General features: G+C 44.7%; 2 protein-coding genes across 8 annotated transcripts in view; one reads left to right on the plus strand and one right to left on the minus strand.

Moving 5' to 3' along the window:
• Positions 1-22,570, plus strand: part of LOC135946215 (diuretic hormone receptor-like) — a 160,380-nt gene that overhangs the window by 10,433 nt on the left and 127,377 nt on the right. The gene's annotated exons all lie outside the window — the stretch shown is intronic.
• On the minus strand, positions 6,613-9,654 carry LOC135946470 (uncharacterized). The gene has a single exon (XM_065494694.1). It carries the CDS (start codon positions 9,176-9,178, stop codon positions 7,385-7,387), a length of 1,794 nt encoding a protein of 597 aa, XP_065350766.1. The 5' UTR covers positions 9,179-9,654; the 3' UTR covers positions 6,613-7,384.

Consider the following 22,570-nt stretch of genomic DNA (forward strand, 5'->3'; position numbering starts at 1 on the left):
AGGTTATGCATTGGCAACAAGCATTTCCAGGCTTTTGCAGTATCATTCCTCTTTAAAAATCCCGATTTATTTTGTTTATCTCTGAATACTTCTTGTCCTTTCTCCATTCCTTGAAGAAAATGCAGTTAAATGCATCAAAGAGAGTAGCGGAAATTCAACCAATCTGTTGGCAGCCCTCTATTGCTCCATATCTCCACCTCGTTTCTCGTTAACAACTTTGCCTCAAACCTGAAACTTCATGCCGCGCCGAAATGAGCAACGAGACTCGCTCCTCCGGCTGCTCTCCTCCACTTCCGCGTGTGTGCATGCAGTTAATTTTGCTCTCCGTTTGACGAGATGAGTTATCGAGTTTGAATAATTCACTCGGGCGCTAATTGCTCCGGCAGCGGCGATGATGATTGTGTGTATTGATCACGTCGTTAGCGCCGACTCTCAAGCTGCTCCACCGCCGCACTCACCACCACACTTTTACTCTCCTACCTTGACATCTTTTAAATCTCGAAATATTTGCTTTGGATTTTTGTTTTTACTAGACAACAATTAATTGGAACTAAACTGATTCTGAACTATTCAGTCAACAAAAATTGTTAAATTTATTATTCAACATCACGTGTCAACGACGAATAATTTTTTTTTTTTGCTTCGGAAAATGTCATTTTTTGCCATTGTTCGTGATTTCAATAATTTATGCATTTAAATATTTAAAAAGAGTAATAAACAGGAATATAATTTAAAAAACCTAAATAAAAATGAAATTAGTGAATTTAATTCTACTGACTTTACAATGGTTACTCCTACAAAGCTTCTAGAAATTATTTTCGCGATGTTTGAAGCACCTTTTCTATTTTTGGTTCAAAATTCTCTGCAGCTAATACTGTGTGGTATTTATGAATTTCGTTTTGGAATTGAACTGCTGCTGATCCTAAGTCTACAGGGCCAAAACAGTCGGTACGAGAGTGTGATATTAATTTTAATTTAAAATTTTTCTAATTGCTAAGATTGTGAAATTCCTGTTTATTCTCTTCCATTGTAAAATCAGTAGAAAACCCTTTCATTTTTTTAATTAAGCAGAGTAATAATGATGAATTAATCTTAAAATATTTACCTCCACCTTTACCTCGTTGAAATATTAATTTGTAAAACATTCCGATGTGATTTGACTGCAATTTTTTATATTAAACTTGACACATTTATTTTAAAATCAAAATAAGTGAAAGTATTGCTTACAGGCGAAAAAATTAATATTAAACTTAAAAAAATGCGAATTTAGATTGTGAAAACTATTTCTTCTACATATAAAAATGTAATTTGATTTAAATTTAATTACACTGTATGTCTCTTACACTATTTACCATTTTAATTAATGAACCTCATCTAACAAACGTCAATATATTATTACAAGATGTTGTCTGAGCGTTTGCCAGAGGCATTAAACAAGTTATGTAAACACACGTCTCGCTATCATGACAATTATATGTATATTTACTTTCCAAGCGACAGACAAATGTTATTTATTTTTACTACCGTAATTAAAGCTACTCTCCGTGAATCAATAAGGGCATATATACGCGGCAGAATGAAATTTATGCCTGCCTTTTTCCAATACTGCCTGAAATGGAGGAAAAACGTTTTCCATTCGACGTAATTGTGATTGGAAATAAATGAGTAATGAGGAAATGTGATGCGCGCGCCCTTCAATAATTAAACAGCACGGAATTGCGAGCTATATTTGACTGGAAACGGGAAAGAACGAACCGGGGAAAAGCAGGAAAGTTTTTCAAATATGCCAACTTCATCAAATGTCTGCCACCGTGAAAGCCGAATTCAATATCGCGCGCGAAAGGCTCCGTCGGCTGGACCACTTAATTTCATCGGGCAAAACTTTGCCAAGGCTGCGGCTACCAGGGGGGGAAAATAGAAAATAAGTCTGAACTATATTTTCCATGAGACAGAGAGGAATTTCTACGATCGAATTTATTTCCTAAATTTTGTCTAAATAATTATTTGAAATTAAGCATTGAATTTGAAATGAAGCGAGCTTTTAGTACTTCGCAATCTTTGTCAATCTGTAAAATAAGCTCCAAGTATTGCAGAACTAATAGAATGAATGTTATTTTCTTGTCACTATATGCGGCAGTGTGAAACGTGGATAAAAAGTCGCAGAATAAAGCAAACAAAAATACAGCAACTTGTCAGACATGCCATAAAACTGCCCATCTTATAAACCAGCTAGAAAAAGCTCAGAGCGTTTTGGTGTTAATCTGTTTGGCAGGACGAGAGCACCAAGAATTAAATTACTGGCTTCTTTGTCAGCGAGTGAAACACTTCTCATATCCTGGTCGTATAAAGCAAATAGTTCACTTCCATCTTTACAATTTTAAAACCTTTATTATTTTGCCAAACGTTATCTAAACACATGAATTTAATTTAAAAGCCTTCCTCTTACGTTAATTTAGTTACTTATCAGAGCATTTAAGACTTTACTAGAGATATAAATAATAAAAATGTAATGAATAAAATTAACATAATAAAAAGTAGGTATGTTTTTAATTTAATTAGAATTTTTGAACGTTTAACTAGCTGCTTATTCTAAAAATATAAAAAAATAATGTAAGTTTCCAATGAGATAGTTTTGCAAAATTGTTTGTTGGTTTGTTTGTTTACTTTTCCTCTAGGAATTTTTACTTTTTAACGAAAATAAAAGGCTCTTTCAAAAATATTCAGACCACGGGGGGCCTGGTTGCGATCTGTGTTGGTTCCCGCCGGTCAGAAGTCAATATGGCGTCGAAATAATGGAATCCAATCAGGAGACGGTCCAGCGGCCAATCAGAAGCGTCGAAAAAGAGGCGTGCCGATCAAATAATTTCATTCCCGCGTATTTTGTTACATTTCCTTTAGCATGATGTGCCATCTAACGGTTGATTCGCCAATTACCGGGCTAATTAGCTGTTAGTAAAGAAAAAACAACAAAAATATTCATTGTGCTGAAGCTATTTTCATGATGAATTTTCCAAACCAATTTCATTTTACGTTTGATTCAGTCCAGGAAAAGCCATATTAATTTTTAAAAAAATCTGAATTGACTATTCAAATTGATTGCGATTTCTCCTGATATTTTGTTGGCACGATTCTTTTTTTGATATTATCTACTCAACTGGATGGCGAAATTCATAGGATGCAGAGTGGATTCAAAAATTTATTCATATAATATTCTGACTGAAAAACCTTCTTTCCTTCTCCACTTGATAAGAAAAAAAGTAAAAGACGCACATAGAAGTGAATAATTCAAGCAGGAGAGAGTGCATTTCTAGGGAAAACTTGAGTGCGCCGAGTGCAGATCAAAGAGTCGAAATGCAAATGACGCAATTTAGTGCGCGCCAATTGAATAAGCACCTTGTCGGCTGCCGTGAAAAGTCAGTTTGAACGAACCCTTTGACGGATTATATGTATGCTTGCTCGGTGCGGCGTGAACGAGCGTCAAAAAGCGCGTTGTCTGCGCCGTGTCAGCGGCGGCAGCGTGTGTGTCGCCGCGGGCGAACTGCAAATTTAATTCCGCCGCTACCGCTTCCCTGTATTTTTTTTTTGCTGCTCTTTCTGTCTTTTATTAAGTGAATGAAACAACTTACTGCCGCAGATGCTTATTTACGGCCTGTCCGTCACACGCCGCAAATTGATCAGGTTTATTATTTTTTAATTATGCTCCCGGCCTTATCGGGATGAAGGGAATGTTTATTTATTCTGTAAAGTAATTAATTTGAAGGAGAGATTGGCACTAAAGGCGCTGTAATGCTGCTATTTTTATCGATTAGTCGCTCCTTTGAGTCATTTCGATATTTTAAAATTGTTTTGTTTTTTCATTATAAACTTTCAAAGCAGTGTTTGCAAACTCCTTTTAAGTCGATAGAGACAGAGGTTAAAGAATTATGTAACATTTCAAAGCAGCAGGAAATTCTTAAAAGGAAAAATGTCATTGTCAAGCAAGAGTGAAATCAGCCGATGCGTCAGGAAAAAAATCAACCAGCAAAATGATTTTTAATCAATTAAGGATATTATAAATAATACAAAATTATTTTTATATATTAGTAATAAATATTAAATCCTTTTTAATGTGATTGTTGGATGGATTTTCTTATATATCTCATGCATTATTAATTTTAAACTAAAAAACCGTCAATGGTTAACAAAGGGACCGATTAAAAAAATTCAAACGCCACTCTGATTTTTAGAATTTTTAGCTTTCTTACATCAAATTTTATTTATTTGCCATCCATGTAAATTATAAATAAATGATTTAAATGCATTTCATGCAATTATTAAAGCAGATTGAAATTCTCTTACAATAAAAATGCTTTCATGATATATTATATATATTTTTGTGTGCTGGAACTACCTGACGATCGGGTTAGATTTTTAATCTGTTTTTAATGGTCTGGTCTGACCTCAGGGATTGACTGCCTGCGTCAAAGTAATCCTATCGTGCGATTTCTAATTACTGGATACTAGAAAATGCCGATTTTTAAAACTTTGAACCTCCGTATCTGTGAGGCGTTAGTATTATAACTCTAACGCCCCTGACTTACTTTCGCTGGTCGCCGTGCTTGCGCGGTGCATTTCTCGTCTCGCTGAGTAGGCGGATGCCTCCTGCCGGTCGTCAGCCTGCTTCTTCACCGCTCGGACACTCCTCTACGCTGTCGGAATCACCTTTGCTTCGCAAACTTATCTCTAACCTTCTAACCTACCTACCCTTACTCTAGGCCCTAACAACTCGCCCCGGGGAGACCCGTGAGGGAGGGAAACGACAAACATTGGGAACAACCACGTACCTTTATTTTCGCAAACATGATGGTGATACAGGATGAGGTCGCAGAGAGAGAGAGAGAACCACGGGATGGATTTCCAAACGGATCTCTTGATGATGACTTCTCCTGGGCTCCAGACACCAACAGATTTAATCCTTCACTCAGTAGCACTTCACTTCACTCAACTGCACCCTCGGCCGCACCCGACCGAACTGTCCTTTTCTCCGTCCTTTTTCCACGTCGTCACCCCGTTCCTTCTCTCTCTCCTTCCACGCCTCTATTAATTGCAAGCACATGCTTTCACACATAGACATAATATGATACATTGTTTCTCTTTTTATTTCTCGACCCAAGCTATTCCGTTTTAATTACCCAACTTGGGTCCGCACACAAGCAATGCTGTTCTACATTTCCAGCTAACTCGTTAATTTTATGTTTTCGCCAGCTCGTTCAGTTTTATGCATTATCGACTGTTTTTAAGCGATTGTTTTCGTTTCGACACTTCACGCCTCGCCGGCGTGAACATTTTAATGATCTGTTGGCGCCAACTAACGACTGATCACGTGACCGAATTCTCCAGAATTCCGGTCACATCCTCCCCACCTGAATGTTGGGAGAATTGCATAAATTCTTCCAACCCTGTTGCTTGTGCACGGATCCCCTGTGGGAAATAGACCATTTCTGTTTAATGCTTTGACTTCGCGTTCGCTTTATCTTTATTTCAAAATTTTCATCCTTTGACTCTAGTAGTATCGTTCCCCATTTTTTCTATAAACTCATAAGATGTCAAAATGACTTAATACTGTTAGTAATTCAAACGATAGTATATAAAAATAAACTACTTTTGTTAATGCAAACTATAGAAAAGTAACTGCCTCTGTTCGTATAGAATATAGAAAGTTAAACTGCCTTTATTAGTACAAACTTCAATGAGGCACTTTATCATAATTGCCACTACTCTATATTATGCCAACGGGCGTTTTTCCTCTAATCGTCACACCGATATTGTCTGCCGACCAATCGTGAATTATTCTTTTGCGGTCAATCCGTGTTCGCCAATGAATGTTGCCTGTTTTTGACAAGAAAAAGAAAAAATTTCCTTTTCCTCGACTCTTCCTGGGTGGATAAAAGATATCCACCCCTCCCCCCATCAAATAATAACACGCACGCAGCGTGACCTTCACTCAAGCGTCCTCGCGGCGAGTATTGTTTTCCTCCAACAGCTGGGTACGCGAAGCCGTGAGTTATTGCATACGTCATCACAACGGCACCCATTCATTCCATCGAGCACACGACCTATGTTACGGCCGGCCCTACGCGGCGCGCCACGACTCTCCTCTTTCTGCCACGCGCTTACGATCGCCCGGTTTTAACGAGGTTTCCCAAACGCGCGCATTAAATCTCAAGAGCGGGCGGCTCCCTGCAATGATGTGATGGTCTGGCCCCCTTCGCTTGTATCGCGGTTCGGCCCTCGGGATCTTACCCCTTGTAGTGCCGCATGCAGCCACCGCCAACCCAGCCCCGTGTACTCATTCACCGCCCCGCGAGACGCTCCTGGCTAAAGGTCCTCGCTACCTCTTTACCTTTACTCATTATTTTGCGTTTCCCCAGGCAACCTTCCGTCGCGAACGTCCGCTCCCAGTTATTTAAAATATTGGCACTAGCGGCCGACAATATTTGTGTGAGTTATTAATATTCCAATAAAATAATAAAAGTTTGGATAAAATATTGATTAACATATTCGTTTCCATTTTTTTTTTTTTTTTTTTTTTTGCTTTTCCCTTCCCAGTCTGCGCCACTTCAGGGCCTTGAAGTTATTCAAGGATGAAAATTTTCGATCGGGATTGACGTGTCCCGTTTCCAACTCGCAACTGAGGATTTCTTTTTTCTATGTTTTTTTAAATTTTCTTTCCTCACAACGTTCGTACTGTATGGTCTCTTTCCCTTACAAAACAAAACGTTATTACTTGTTATGTATGCCATGCCGCAAGCGTCTTCGCCGTCTGCCGACCAGCTCCTCTTGCGGCGTATCTCCGCTCCTTCTCCATCGCCGTCTCCGCCTCCTGCAAACATGTGCAGCGATTAAACCTAATTCATAACTAAGCACCGCCTCGTGAGTGACGCCAGCCTTTTCGCTCAATACTCCTTCATTCTTCCTTTTGCGAAATCTTTCACAAAACTTGCATTATTCTCTATCTCCGTTCGGAGTCTTTTACAGCTAACAAAAAGTATGCTCCATACTCTTCGTGATAAAATATGCGTGCAATAAGTATATGCGCACGATAAGGATATTTGCACGATGAGTGCGTTAATAAAGGTATGCATAAAATATTCCTATAAAATCTAGTGCTCTTGGCGCGGCTCCATGCGCCTTTTGTGCGCCATGCGCCAATTTCTATTTAATGTACGTTAACGCTTATTGGAAGATTTCCTTCTCTTTTGTTTCTCTTAAACAATATTCTCTCAAGGCATAGCGATACTCACGAGCGGTGGAGGCGAATGCCAACTTGCGCCGGCATTGACCTCCCTTAACCTGCAAAGAATAAAATTAATCCTGTAAGAAGAAAAGATAATTAGAGGGGTTATTAAACGGGTCTGTCCCCCCTTACATCGGCCTCAGACTCTCGGTCCGCTTCCGGTTTGCGGTACGTTCTCATTTTGGCCACCTCCTTCCGAAATTTCCTCAACTCCTCTCGCGGAGGGGGTGTCCAAATTCCCGTCCAGAGCAGTCCCGGACTGCGAACGATGATCCAGGCCAACAATCCGCCGATAAGCCAAGTCGCGTAAGCATTTGTATGCTTCGGAATGGGCCAAGTCGACCAGTCATAGATCGAAACCGCGACCTCCTCCAACTGCGGCGGCCCTTCAAAAGCCGCGCCCCAGCTGTCATCGAGTACGGTCGTCACGTTATCCAGCGCCGTGACGTGCTGAACGAAACTCTTTTCTGCGCCCTTCAGCCACTGTTGTGGCATCACGATCTTTATCCCCGTGTAATTGTTTTGATGGATGCACGGGAATTTTGATTCCACCATGATTCTTTCCCCTTTTCGCAGCTGGCATTCGCACGGCACGTAGACGAATACCGCTCCCAAACTCCACTCCGTGCTAACGATTGTGCTTTTCTTTCCGCAATTCATCACTAAGCCGTTCGCGTTCGTTATGACGTAATCGCGCTCGGCTAAATTCCGCACTATCAGCGCCGTCGATCGAGTGCACTTCAGCGGGCACGCTTGTTTCAATTGATCTACGGTCGTTTCGGCCCCAAAGATTTTCTCGAGGCAATCGTGCATCTTGCGCGCCACGGGTGTTTCCTCCAGAACGGCGAGGCCGGCAAGTCTGCTTTTCTTCGTAGCGTGAAACACGCTCGCTCCCATGTCCCGTACCCCGCGCGCTACTTGCTTCGGCACCTGCAACGCACAAGTGTGATCTTTAAACCGAAAATCAATTGGCTGAAGATTCAAAATGCTCCACTCCTCCTTGATGCGCATGACGGGGACCTGCAATTGAAATTCCACTTTGTTTTCCCCAAAATTACACCGAACCAGGCCCGTCCCGTAATACGCAGCAATTTCCTCGATCGTGTACACTATTTTCCGATTATTTTTCTGCAAATGTATGTTTAAAACCAACAGTGCCTTTCTTAGCTCCTTCTTTGACACCACCATCGGGTCCAGTGACCTTGCCGCGCAGCTGTTTAGGATTTGCTCCATATATTGTACGTTCCAATTGTTCATTGTGTGCGTCTGCATATGTATCATTCGGATGTATGCCTGAGCCATGTTATCAATTAGCGCCGCATCTTCCTCCTTCGTCATTCGATCGACCATGTTCATTACCTGGTCGTGAAATCTAATCATTTTCTCCCGCATATGAGCCAAAAATTCGGTAACTTTCCGGTTGTTTCCCGTCACGGCATCGAAAGCCTCCGTGACCTGCTTATTTAATGCCCGCAGATGGTCGCGCATCGCCGGTCCCGTCGGGGGCAATTCATCTTCCGACACCACACCGCAGCAAAAGCTTAAAAACGTTCCGACAAACCCAAACAGCGCACGCTTTTCCCTCCGGAATTTCACCTGCTCTGAAACGGCGTCAAACTGTTCTCGCGCGAATTGCTGCAACTCCTCGTCCCCTTCGCCCAACACGTACGTCATATTCTCTAGCGCGTGTTTCGTCTTGTTGTTTCTGTTCGCATCGAACCTGATCCGCATTGGCTCAATGAACTGCGGGAGTTGCGCGCCAAACACAATTGGATAGAAATCAGAGAATACCTTCTCATGTGCGTGAGTGTACACGATCCCTGGATGGAGCTCGACCCGCGCTTCCGTCAGCTGGCTCGCGCTCGCCAGACAGAGTGCCGTCACCCACAATAGCTGCCGCATGCTCCCCCCACTCTTGAGCTGCTGGTGCTGTTCGTTTCGCGACGGCCGCTGAACATCTTTTCTTTTTACGCTCGGTGCTAAAACATAATTCCCTTAATTTATACGCCGCTCCTCTTCATTATGCTTAATCTATTTCTAACTTATTCTCTAAATTCTGCGCAAATGTTATCGCGCCCCTTCGTTCGTTTTCCTGATTACTTCGGTTCGGTTTCCACTTCAGGCAGCCCTTCCTCTGCTTTCGGCGGTTCTTCCTCTTTGTTCCACGGCTCTTCGTCATAGTTCGGTGTCGTAGTTCCGAACATAGAGTGAAGCAGCCCCCTGATCTCGTCTTCCAGTTCCGCGTCCATTTCAGTGGGTTTGCGCGGTTTCGCCGGTGGACATTTGTGACCCTTCTCAATCCACTTTTCGCGTTTTTCTTCTTGCGTCTTCGCGTAATCCCAGTCGAAGTCGTTGAAATATTTCGACACATCTCTACGTGGACCGGACGGCTTTGTCCTTGCCTTTTTCCCTTTCCACAGTTCTCCGACGTCCCATAGCTTTGCATCTTCCTCGTCCAAGATGACGATGACCCTGCGTTCACTAAACTTCGGAATTTCTCCGCTGTAGCCTGCTTTTATGGACTCCAGTTTATCTGTCATTCTTCCACGCTGATGTTTTTCTTCTCGTAGCTTGCCTGTAATCTCTTCGACCTTGTATTCTAAGTCATTCACTCGGCGTCGCAGTTGGCGTCGTTCGCCCAGTAATTCAGCCACCATGCGGCTGGCTTGCAGAACGAGCGGCATGTCCCCTTTTAACACAACCTCTTCTGCCAACGAAGTGGGATATTCCCTGCAGAGCTGTTTGAGCCAGCTGGCTCTCTTGCTCTCCATTCCACCTAGGAGTTTTATCAAATTTCCGCCCTTCTCCTTGTAGCCTTCCTCCAGCACCGCATTTTTCAAGTTGAGATCACCCACTTGCTTTTGCAGCTCCTTGATTCTGCTAATCGCCCCGTCATACTCGTCTGCAGTGCGGGCAAACACGATGGGCCGCGCTAGGTGTTTCACGATATGGTTCGCACTTCTTACCGCGATTCCTTTCAGATAGTACTCTTCCTCATCGCTATCGCACGCCCTCCAATCGTGCCACTCATCGTATTGTCTCTCGGCGATTTTTTCTACTCTCTTCCGCTCGTCCTTCCAGCCCTTCGGCATCTGATCTTCCACCTCTCGCCCCTTGACCACCGTCTTGAGTTGCTTGGTAATCCTCAGCGCCTGGCTCACTCCTTCCGTCTCGAAATATTCGTTCTGCTTCCATTTAAACGTCTTCAATTTCGTCTTCTGTTCCATCTTCGGCAAGAACTTCTCCCACGATTCTATGTCCGCGTGTACCGGGCGCTTGTAGTAGAAGATCTGGGTCGGCGCCAGGCGGAGATAACGCGCCATTTGCATCTCGATGTACGTCGCGAACTCGTTGGTGCCAAATTCCTCGACGGGTAGTTCCACCGCAAAACTTTGGTGCGAGTACCCTTCCCTCTTATGGAGCAAACGCAGCACCGACTGCAAAGCCGCTACCATCTCTCCTCGCAATTCTCCGCTCATGGTGGGCTTGGGATCCTCCGGCAGGACCCCCAACCACAAATAATTTTCCTCGGCCATTTGTATGTTAGTTTGCACAAGGTCTCCGGCCTCAGCCCCTATTGCGTGCAACTCACGTCGCACATCGAAATCTCCCATCGCATTAATCAGTTTCTCAGAAATCGTCGCCTCTTCCCTCAGAGGGCAAAACATCAACATAACATCAGCGCGCGCATGAAATATATCCATCCTCGGCCCCCCGCCGAGCTTCCTGGATGCAATTTGTGCTCCCTTAGGTAACATTGCAAGTTTACCTTGTTCCAATAGCGTCATGCACATCTCGTAATGATCCAGTGGCTCGCGGTACTCGAGGAGTGTCTCCACGTCGAGATTGTCCTAAAAAAAATAATGAAACCATGCTCCAATCATTGCCCGTTTCTGCAATTTTCACCACACAAATATTTGTCAGACCACTCAATCGCTTCAATCGCCTAACTCACAACCATTCTTTTTTCACGGCAGACGCGTCCGCCCGCCGTTGCGTCAGTCATTCATGCATTCGCAGATCTGGCAATTTTCATGTACATTCACTCGTCGCATTTTCTCGTTTCGCAATTAAAGAGCGCTCTTTCCATTCAACGTGGGATGGCGCCCACGCCCATTAGGTCGGTTTACTGTGCAGAACCCGTACCCCGCTATGGTTTCCCATGACCATGGATTCGTATTTCCCCAGTTACGTTCGTTTCCCTTTTCTTTTCCCTGTTCCCTTTCCCCAAGACAAATCCATTTCATCTAAGAGCATAACTTTTTGTTCTGCTGATATGCCCCTCTTTCGACAAAAAAAAATATCCAATATCTTCATCGTAATTATCCAAAAACAACAAAAAAAATATGATGCGCAGTCCGTCGCCACATCATCATTGCCGCGCGGCTAAATTCCAATATCCTCTCAATATCCTCTCATCTCACAAATGAACAACAAAACAAACGTCATGCGCCGCTCCTCACAACAACTCCACTTCTTCTTTATTTTCTCTCCCGGCTCATATGTCGCTCGACCCACATTTATGCGCTGAGTCATCTCGACCGTGACCTTGTGCTGGCTGGCTCTTTTTCCTTCCGCGTATACTATTTCGCCGCTCGCTTCGCTTTTTCTCTCCTCTTCGTCTACAGTGTATACAAACTAAATTCTCCCGTCTCGCGCCCCGCGCGTCTCACGCCTGTTACACTTTTATTGTTTCGTCTCGTCCTCGGTCTCCCATTCTCCGTCAGAGTTAATCGGCCGAATGTAAAATCGTCTTAGGCGGGCTACGTTCACCTGCTCCCGCCGAGAGTGGTTTTTGCTTCCGCGTTCGACGATGTACGTTATCGGTGATATTTTCTCAACAATCTTGCAAGGTCGCGAGAATTTCGGCATCATTTTTCTCGGCTTTCCCATAATTGATCTCGTCTTCAAGACCAACACTAGGTCTCCTATTTCGTATTTCTCGGCCTTATGCCGTTTGTCGTAATATTTCTTCGCGACTCGCTGGTGTCTGCGGTAGTTTTCTTCTACCAATTTGTGGCATAGCGTCTGCCTGCCTCCCAACCGCGTCACGTACTGTTCGTCGCTGTCGGCTCCTTTTACCCGCTGCTGCTGAATAATAGGCTGACGGCCGTACACTAACGCGTAAGGCGACTCCTTTAGAACCGCTGACACCGCCGTGTTTATACTGAAGGCCATTTCCTTCAAGTATTCGTCCCAACTTTTCGCATTTGTTTCGTCCGCTAATATTTTGCTTAGCATTGCTTTGACCGTTTGCACTGCCCGTTCAGCTTTCGAATTTCCCCGCGGGTGATAAGCGCTAATTCGTGCGATATAGATGTTATTTCTGTCGCAAAATCGCGCGGTTTCCTTACTCGTAAATGCCGATCCCCGATCGCACACAATTACCTTGATTCCGCCGTGTTGCAGAAGGTATTCTTCGTAAACGAATTCCGTCACTACTTTGCCTGTCGGCTCCTTACAAGCGCGCAGACACACGAAATTGGAAAAATAATCTACCCCGACCAGTAGATGCTTGTTTCGTCTTTTCGTTTGAGGAAACGGACCCGCAAAGTCCAGTGCAATTTTACTAAACGGATATTCGCCTCGCTCCACCGATTGCATTTCTCCCGGGGGTAATGTGGTTGCCTTATTGAATCTCTGACATATTTCGCACGTTTTTACAAATGTTCTAATGTCCTTCAACATGTGGCACCAGTAAAATCTGTTCACCAGTTTGTCATAGGTTTTTCCGAAACCTAAATGTCCGCCCCCCGCGGGCTCATCATGGAACGACCGCATTAGCTCCATTTTGAGCGAACGAGGCACTACCGGAAGATACAGTTTTTGCCGCAGGTTCGTTCCCTTTCGGCACAAAATTCCGTCGCGCACTACAAAGTTTTTCTCGCGATGAGTTATTTCGTTTGCACGAATTCGCTCTTTGATTTTCGCCAAGTCCGGGTCTTTTTCCTGTTCTTCCGCGAACGTTACACTTTCACACGCAAACATGGGCAATTCCAACGCCCCACTCAGGTCCCCTTTGTCAGCTTCTTCGCGTCCGGTGTCGTAACGACTCAACACGTCACAAAACGTGTGTTTCTTCCCGCTCACGTGACACAGGGTGAAATCGTATGCTTGTAGCCGCATCATAATTCTGCAAATGCGTCCCCATGGATCCTTGAGTTTCTTTAGGCTGCACAGGCTGTGGTTGTCTGAGAGTATCGTAAAATGCCGCCCAAGCAAATACGTTCGAAAGTGCAAAACCGCCCACATAACGCCCGTCGCCTCGAGCGTCAACGAGGGGAGTTTGCTCTCAGCTCGGCTCACTGCCCGCGACGCGTAAGCGACCGGTCGCCGCTCTTTCGGCGCGATTTCTTGGGACAGTATCGCACCAATCGCCAACGAGCTCGAATCGACTTCCAAATATGTCTTCAGCTTTGCGTCAAAATGCTGCAACAACGGAGGCTCAGTTAGCGTGGCTTTCAGCGCGTCGAATGCCTCTTGCTCTTTCTCTTCCCATTTGAATTCTGCTCCCTTCTTCGTAAGGTCGTATAAGCACGCTGCCTTTTCGGCCATCTTCTCACACGCGCGCCTGTAATAACCCATTAACCCGAGCACACTCTGCACTTCTTTCACATTCCGCGGCGCTTTTAATTCTCGAATGACCTTCACCCGATTCTCGTCGAGTGTTATTCCCTCACGCGTCACGTGCCAACCGAGCAGAGTCAGCTCATCGTAGCCTATCTTGCACTTTTTCGCACGGAAGCACAAATTTGCTGTTCTCATTCGCTGACACACGTCTCGCAACACACTTATTAGTTCACCAAAGTCCTTGTTGAATAAGTTTAAATCGTCCATATAGTTTATGAGACTCTTATATCGCAAGTCCGCGAACAGCTGGTCGGAGAGTAGCTGGAACACGCTAGGCGCCGTCGATAGGCCCATCGGGATTCGGGTAAATTCGAACTTGCCACACGAGACTTGGAATGATGTCAGAGGTCGGCTATCTGGATGTAGTCCGACTTGATAATACGCTGAGGCCAAGTCCAAACTGGAAAAATATTGGTTTCCCGCCATGCTTTCCAATATTTCCTGAATTTGAGGGATGAAGTATGTTTGCGGCCGCACTCTCTTGTTCAGTTCGATGTAGTTGATTACTATTCTTCCAGTCCCATCGGGCTTGGGAACTATAAAGGCTGGAGAGTTAAAAGCCGACGTGCTCGGTTGAATGACTCCCTTTATGTACAACTTCTCTATTTCCTTTTTCATAATTTCCCGCATCTCCGGCGTTTCTCTGTATGGCCTGATCTTCACGACGTCGGTGCCCACATAGTCGATTTTATATTCCATTTTGTTAGTCACGGGAAGAATTTCGTCGTCGCCAGGAAATAAATCTTTGAATTCCCACAACAACTTCCGTATCTGCGCAATTTCATCTTCTTGCAATTTTGGGTTTATTTGGACATCTTCCACCGTGCTAGGCCGCTCTTCGCAGTCGGCGCCCAGCGCATTTATATGATAGCACGGCACGGCCGGCACAGCACTCGCTCGCATTAGCGTAAATATGCGAGTCCCCTCCATCAGCCTCTGCTCCGTCTTGCCGGTGTTGGTTAGCTCCGCCCCACATTCTCGTCCGCCGCCGCTTGGCAACAAAAGTCTCGCCACTACTCCCGTTCGCGCGCGTAATGAGTCTATGACGTAATAAGTATCGTCAGCAAGCGCCTGTTCGCATCTCACCCGCACATATTTACAACTTCGTCCAGCTATTGCACTTTGTTCGTCTAAGACGATTTTAATTGCACTCTCCGCTTCGTTCGACTCTACCGCGTCTTCCTTTTTCACCACGGCGTTCACTTCCTCTACCGCCGCTGGCAAAAGCGAAATAGCGTGCTCGTCACAACAAATATGTACATGAAATTTTTTACAAAAGTCCATTCCCAATAGACAATCATACGACAATTTTTCCACAACGGCAAATCGATGCCAAAATTTCCGCCCGCCGATTTCCACCGCGACACTCGCGTGTCCACTGATGACCACGCATTGGTCACCCACTCCCACGAGCACCACAGGGGTACTTTCGTCCAGAACAACGCTCGGGATTATTCGTCGGCGTATGATTGATACCGCCGCGCCGGTGTCTATTAACCCTTTAACATCGCACTCGTTTATCCGCGCGTTTACATAAATTGCTCCCGCGCTTCTCCCGTCGTCTTGGACTGTTATTTCTCCGGTGGCCGCATGCGCTCGGCTTAGCGGCTCCGTCCACTCGCCATCCTCCACGCACGCATTTACTTCTAGTCCGTTCTCTACGCTACCCATATTTACACCTTTTAAACACAGTATGGGGACTTCCATTTTCCTTTCGGGCGCCCTTCGCTCCCCTTCTTTACGCCCGCTTTCTAGTTTCCCTGCCGCCCTTGCTGCTCCGGGCCAGGGCCCCTGTTGTTGCCATTGTTGCCGCCGCCATTGTTGTAATCGTTCCTTCTGTCGTTCCTGTAATCGTTGTTATTTCGCAGCGGTCGTCGGCAGTCACGCGCGAAGTGGCCCTCGCCGTAGCACCTGAAGCAAGTCGGCCCTCCTTGTCCCGGGCTGAATCTGCGCCCGCCCCCGTTATTAGTAGAGCCGTAATTTCGGACCGGCTGCCACTGAGGTCGGGTGCCGCCAGCATTGCCTTCGAGCGCGCGGCGCGCCAGCCCGAGTATGATGTCATTAGCCTCGCTTAAGCCCCTCCCTTCAACTTCGCTTGCTGACTGAGGCGCTTGCAGCTGACCTTGCTGCGGCACGATACCTGCGACATATCCGCCATGTGCTGCTTGTGCCGCTTGCGCTGACGGTGCATAACCCGGCGTCATGTTCCTCGGAATTTGATTTACGCTAGCCACTTCTTTTACCATTATCTTCATCTGCTCACATATCTCGTGCATTTTTTCCGCGTGCTCTGCATCCTTGCCCACGGCGATCATGTTGACTTCTTTCTTCTCTTTCTTCTCTTTCTTCGTTTTCTTCTCCTTCTTCTCCTCGTTGGCTTCCAGTTTTGCCATCAGCGCGTCCAGTTTTTTCATCGTTTCGTCCTCGCCCTTTCCGGCACTTTTCTTGTTCTTCTTCTTGTCCTTCCGCTTCTTATTTCTGCGATCCACCTCTTCATCTGAGTCCGGATCGGACGAGCTGTCCTCTTCGTCGGACGACTCCGGCGTTGAATATTCCGAGTCAGAGCTGCTTTCGTCGCTGTCCTTTGCTCTCTTGCTTCGCTTCTTTCCGTGTCCCTTTTTCTTTCGGCGCATTTTCGCTGTGTCGCGATACACGTCAACCTCCTTTACCCGGGCTATCAGCTCTTTAATGGTATCAGGGCAACGGCTGATTTTCTTGAAGTACTCGGAACGAAGCGCGCTGTGGATTTTTCTAGCTTGCCGCGCTTCTGACATGAACGGGTCCGCGAGTTCGAGTAATTTTCTCATGCGTTCCACGAATGTTTTAATTCCTTCGCCCTCCCGTTGACGCACAATCTCGAGTTTCGCTTCCGCCTTTCGTTCTCTCGTGGCGTCTTCGAATGCATCTTTAAAATCGCTCATGAATTCGGCCAACGTTGCGCGTGCGTTCCCGTTCTGGGCCATCCAGCGGATGCACCAACTCTCCGCTGTGCCTCGGAGCTTGCTCTGAAGAAGCTCCAATCCGACCTGATCGTCCAGCCGAAAAATCTCTTTGGTATGCTTGAATTCCCTTAGAAATTCCTCGACCGTCTCTTTGTCCTTCCCCGTAAACTCGGGTATGCGTTTGGCCGCGGCGGTGTATCGCCGGTTGCGTTCAGCTCCGGTGTCCGTCATCGTTTCGGCCTCTCGATTTTCGCTCCCGCTGACGTTAGCACTTCGCACGCCGCTATTAGCGCGACTTACCGCGAACGTCAGCGTTTCTCGTCTTTCGTTCTCTTCGGTCGCGAGCAAAGCTGCCGCCTCGCGCCCCTCTCTCGCTAAGTTAGCAAGTGCAGCAATCGGTTCCTCTAAATCCGGAATTTCGGCCACCAAACTTCGCAAATTTTCGGCTCGATTTTCGATCTCTGCGGCGCTATTTAACGTGGCTCTATAGTACTCGCGATTGAAATTTCCCAACGTGTCGTCCAAAAATCGCACCTCGATTTCCTCCACTATATCCGACAATGGAGTTACCGCTCGCGAGCCGCTCTGCCCTTGGTAATAATACGCATCGATTCGGCGGAGGGTTTCTTCCTCCGGCAGGCCCGCGGCTTCGTCGACCCGCCCCGGACGGCCTCGCTCTGCGTGCTCGACCGATTTCGCGCGCGTCCAAATCGGTGACGAAAAGAATTGCCGAATTCTTTCCTTCGCTCTCGACCCTTTCGATTGCGCAACGGCCGCTTGCCCTTCGGGGTGCACGGGTGTACTAGCTCTATTTTCCCCGGTCTCCGCGAGTGTTTCCCCGTTAAGCTCTGCAGACGTTTCGCTCGCCTGCTCCGACATGTGTCCGCATTAAATACATTCGTCCAAATTACGCCCCAGTCTCGCGAAAGGGACTATCTCGCCGGTGGAGCCTCCAATTACTGTGAGGCGTTAGTATTATAACTCTAACGCCCCTGACTTACTTTCGCTGGTCGCCGTGCTTGCGCGGTGCATTTCTCGTCTCGCTGAGTAGGCGGATGCCTCCTGCCGGTCGTCAGCCTGCTTCTTCACCGCTCGGACACTCCTCTACGCTGTCGGAATCACCTTTGCTTCGCAAACTTATCTCTAACCTTCTAACCTACCTACCCTTACTCTAGGCCCTAACAACTCGCCCCGGGGAGACCCGTGAGGGAGGGAAACGACAAACATTGGGAACAACCACGTACCTTTATTTTCGCAAACATGATGGTGATACAGGATGAGGTCGCAGAGAGAGAGAGAGAACCACGGGATGGATTTCCAAACGGATCTCTTGATGATGACTTCTCCTGGGCTCCAGACACCAACAGATTTAATCCTTCACTCAGTAGCACTTCACTTCACTCAACTGCACCCTCGGCCGCACCCGACCGAACTGTCCTTTTCTCCGTCCTTTTTCCACGTCGTCACCCCGTTCCTTCTCTCTCTCCTTCCACGCCTCTATTAATTGCAAGCACATGCTTTCACACATAGACATAATATGATACATTGTTTCTCTTTTTATTTCTCGACCCAAGCTATTCCGTTTTAATTACCCAACTTGGGTCCGCACACAAGCAATGCTGTTCTACATTTCCAGCTAACTCGTTAATTTTATGTTTTCGCCAGCTCGTTCAGTTTTATGCATTATCGACTGTTTTTAAGCGATTGTTTTCGTTTCGACACTTCACGCCTCGCCGGCGTGAACATTTTAATGATCTGTTGGCGCCAACTAACGACTGATCACGTGACCGAATTCTCCAGAATTCCGGTCACAGTATCTCGAAAACTGTTGGTTTCTTCATCCTAAAAATTTCTAGGCAATTTTATAACAGGCACAAACTTATGCCAATATTTCCATATGCGAAGAAAAAAATTTAGATGACTTATTTTTGTTATAAAAAATGTTAAAAATTTGGAAATTTGAGTGAACTTAAAAGTTGTTGGCCATCTAATTGGCCATCTTTTAACACCAAATTTTATCTTCTTTAGAACTCGAGATATTCACGATTTTTTCAACTCCATTTCTACAAAATTCACACTGATTTTCCGGAAAAGGTACTTCAATTTTCTCCTCGAAACAAATGAACAAAAACTGTGAAAATAATTGCAAGCCCATATAGAAAATCCCTCCTGGAAACATCCCCTTCAATTTTTGTTTCTATCGAAAGCAAACTTTACGGCAAAGTAATTTTTACGCCCTGATTCCAGATCACTCAATTTGCGTGTAGAATTCAATATCTGCTAAAGCTCTAAAAAGGCTTTTCGTGTGCTCTCATTGTTAGCCTCTTACTCTTAACCTCTACTGAGTCGCGGCGACGTTATGAGATTTCACCCTCTTGAGACCGAGAGTTTCTAAATAATACATCATTTTCTATCAATAATAACACACCGCAGTAGCAGCCGATAAACGGTTTTACGCATTGACCTGGAAATCGGTGTGCGCAAAGCTGCAGCAGCAGTCGAACGACAATAAAACAACCCAAACACACATACACACATACACGGCAAGGGCTTTTTCGTTGTCGTGCGCAGCCATAAAACGAACGGTCTCGTAATTTGCTCGGCGCGCGCTAATTAGCCAAAGTCGGCAATTTCGCCCTGTGCTGTGCGGGACAAAAACTCATTTCCAATCAGCGCAGAGAGATGCGAGAAACTTTTATATATATGCGCGCAGTGCGGCGGCCGGGGCAAACTTTTCCTTTTTCCATGAGCACGATTCCGTAATTTCTGGCCCTTTTAAGCCCCATTATTACCGGCTGAATTGCTTGTGTAAGTGCGAGAAAAGATGAGAGAGCACGAGCAAATATTTTCCGACTCCGAATTCCAGTTCATCGCGCTCTCGCACGTTCGATAAATGCCTTTCTCGTCGCACAAGCGTCTCCACTGAACCATTCGCGATTCTTCGATAATTATTGCTGGAAAAGGAGATCCGCTGATATGGAAATTTGTTTACTCGGGTTTTTTTTTATAAAAAAGATAGCAAAGGCGTAATCATACATAATTAAAGAGCACAAAAATTTATCTTATTTCTTAAATTTGCTAAACACAAAAATATTCAGTTGAGCCATTGCGAGGTTTTTTACTATTGAATTGTAAATTTATAAAATCAACCACCGGCGTCCGGGTTGCGATCTGTTTTGGTTCTTGCCGGTCAGAAATCAATATGGCGTCGAAATAATGGAGGCCAATCAGGAGACAGTCAAGCGGCCAATCAGAAGCGTAAAAAAGAGGCGTGGTGACCTAATAATTTCATTCCCGCGTATTTTGTTACATTTCCTTTAGCCTGATGTGCCATTTAACGGTTGATTCGCTAATTACCGGGCTAATTAGCTGTTAATAAAGAAATAACTACAAAAAATATCCATTGTGCTGACCGGTATTTTCATGATAAATTTTCATTTTACGTTTTCGTACTCTACCAGACGCCATATCTACGCGTTCGTGAATCCAGCACCCAGTGAAATAATCCAAATTAAATATAATCTAATAACATTTTGCTATTTTCGTTTGTAAACCTCATCAAAAATCTTTGAAGCAATTAACAATTAGTTTTCGCTAGGGGCTGTGCGCAACGGAAATTACATTAAGCCTCTCAACAATTACTATTATCATTGATTTCCTAATGAAGCCGAACGTACGTTGTACATGACGTCCTTCCTCCCGATTTCTCGCTCGAATGAGTGCAAACTTCACTGGCAAGTGCGTAATTGCGTTGCAAAATATATCGAATTACGGGCAAAACATGAAAACAGGCGGCCGAGTGAGTTTGCGAAACTCTGGTGAATCCGTGTGCCGCATAAACGCCCACATTATGCACTTTGCGGCGGCAATTGCGGTGCAAACTCCGCAAATTAATACGCCAGAAGCGTGCAACTCAAGGTTCGCTCGCTCGCTCATTGTTTGTTGGGTTTGATGCTTGCATGTCTGTCAAATCATCAATGATCGCGAAGAAGGAAACAATTGAGCAGAAAAGTCTTCTCTTAACTGGATATGGGTACATTATGAATGGATGAATGGGTTCGATTGTGAAAGAAAACTTAAGCATTCAATTGTAATTTGAGACGGAAGAGAAAATAGAATAATGTCATTGTTTCTCCTTTTGCTACACAAAGAAAAATAATAAGCTGTGGTTTGAATTTTGTGCCAATACCAAGGGAATTTCGCAAAATAATATTTTTTAATAATTAAAATCTCTGAAGCTATTCAAAGTTATTTTTTTCAAAAGCAAATTAAAATTAAATTTGTTTCATTCAAGCACTAGTTGAGCGCCAACCTTCTTTTTCGGAATGTTTTTAGGCTGTCATTTGTCTCTTGACTTGAATGTAAAATTAAATAATGTAGTGCATCCAGAAAATCTCAGGGCGAAATTTGAACAAAAAAACGGACCTCTCGACATTCACAAAAATGAAATTGTTTTTCAAGTTCTAATGATATGTAACATTGAAGCCAAAAGATGCTAATTTTGAATATACAATTTTCTTATCTATATTAATATTGCATTTTTGGGATTTTTCAAAGTTGAGTACTTTTAAAATTTAAATTTCATTTCTAATTATCTTTTAAAACAATAAAACATTTAATTTAGTTTTCTTTGCATGAGAAAAATGTTATCTTTTAAGTTCGAATATGTGGCATACGTATAAATTTTCAGGATGGTTGATAGATATGAAGGGTCTAAGGTCGAAAAACGGCTTTATTCAAGTTCAGGTGATATTTAAAATTGCATTATCGAACGATTTTTATCTGTTGAAAATGTTAGGGGATCAAAGAAGACCATGAAAACAGATAAAAAATAGCTCTTGAGTCAGGGTTAATTTTCGATCCTCGAGGATCGATATAATTCCCATTTGCAGCCCCTGTTACGATGCCAGACGGGCTTTTCCTTAATTGGTTCAATTTGCGAGATTTTTGGATTGGAAAAGTCAAGAATTCCCAGGATATGTGCAATAATTCGACCCTTTAGAAGCCATCAGGGAGCCACAATCTCATTCCTGAGCTCCTTGAAGGCTTTCCAAGAGTTGTATTGCACAGTTTTTGAAAACTCTCGACTTTGCTGTTCCGACAGAGTGAAGATCGTGTGAATTGAACAGTTCCTCGTAAGTTTAAATGGAAAATTCTAATTTAATTCAAACAAATTTTTTTTACTCCTACACGTAAAAGGTTTTAACCTACATTTATGTTTAAAGTTTAAATTCTCTTTTCCAGCAATAAATAAAACAACTGGAGTTGAGTAATAGTTCCAGGCTTGCCAGAGAGCATTTTGCATTTCCATCATCCATCATACACATACCCTTACAAAGTTATTAGTTTGGCATCATTCCAGCGTAACCGCCGCTATGATGCACTGCATCCGCAATATATGGAAAAATAATCACAGATGTAGAAGCTTTTCCGGAATGGAAGCAATTTTAATGAACTTCGCCCACGCCGCGCGGGAACTAGTGCATCTCCGTCTGTCTCTGAGAGTCTCGTGTGTCGTGTGCAATAATTTATCAGCACGGAGCCCTGTATGCGCGGCGAGGATGAATATTGAAGGCGCACATGGCAGATTCCTCGGAGGAAACGCATGCAAAAATATTCATGTCGTCTTCGAGAGAGCAGGTCAGGCTCATCCGGCCTTGTTGCTACCGCGAGTGAGTAATATTATGCGTCCGTCAGCGGCACACACATACAAGCAAGCAGC

Source organism: Cloeon dipterum, chromosome X (genome assembly GCF_949628265.1).
Source record: "Cloeon dipterum chromosome X, ieCloDipt1.1, whole genome shotgun sequence".
Classification (NCBI taxonomy): domain Eukaryota; kingdom Metazoa; phylum Arthropoda; class Insecta; order Ephemeroptera; family Baetidae; genus Cloeon; species Cloeon dipterum.

Coding starts and splice junctions, on each gene's coding strand:
- LOC135946470 (XM_065494694.1), bottom strand. CDS start 9,178: ATGCGGCAGCTATTGTGGGTGACGGCACTCTGTCTGGCGAGCGCGAGC.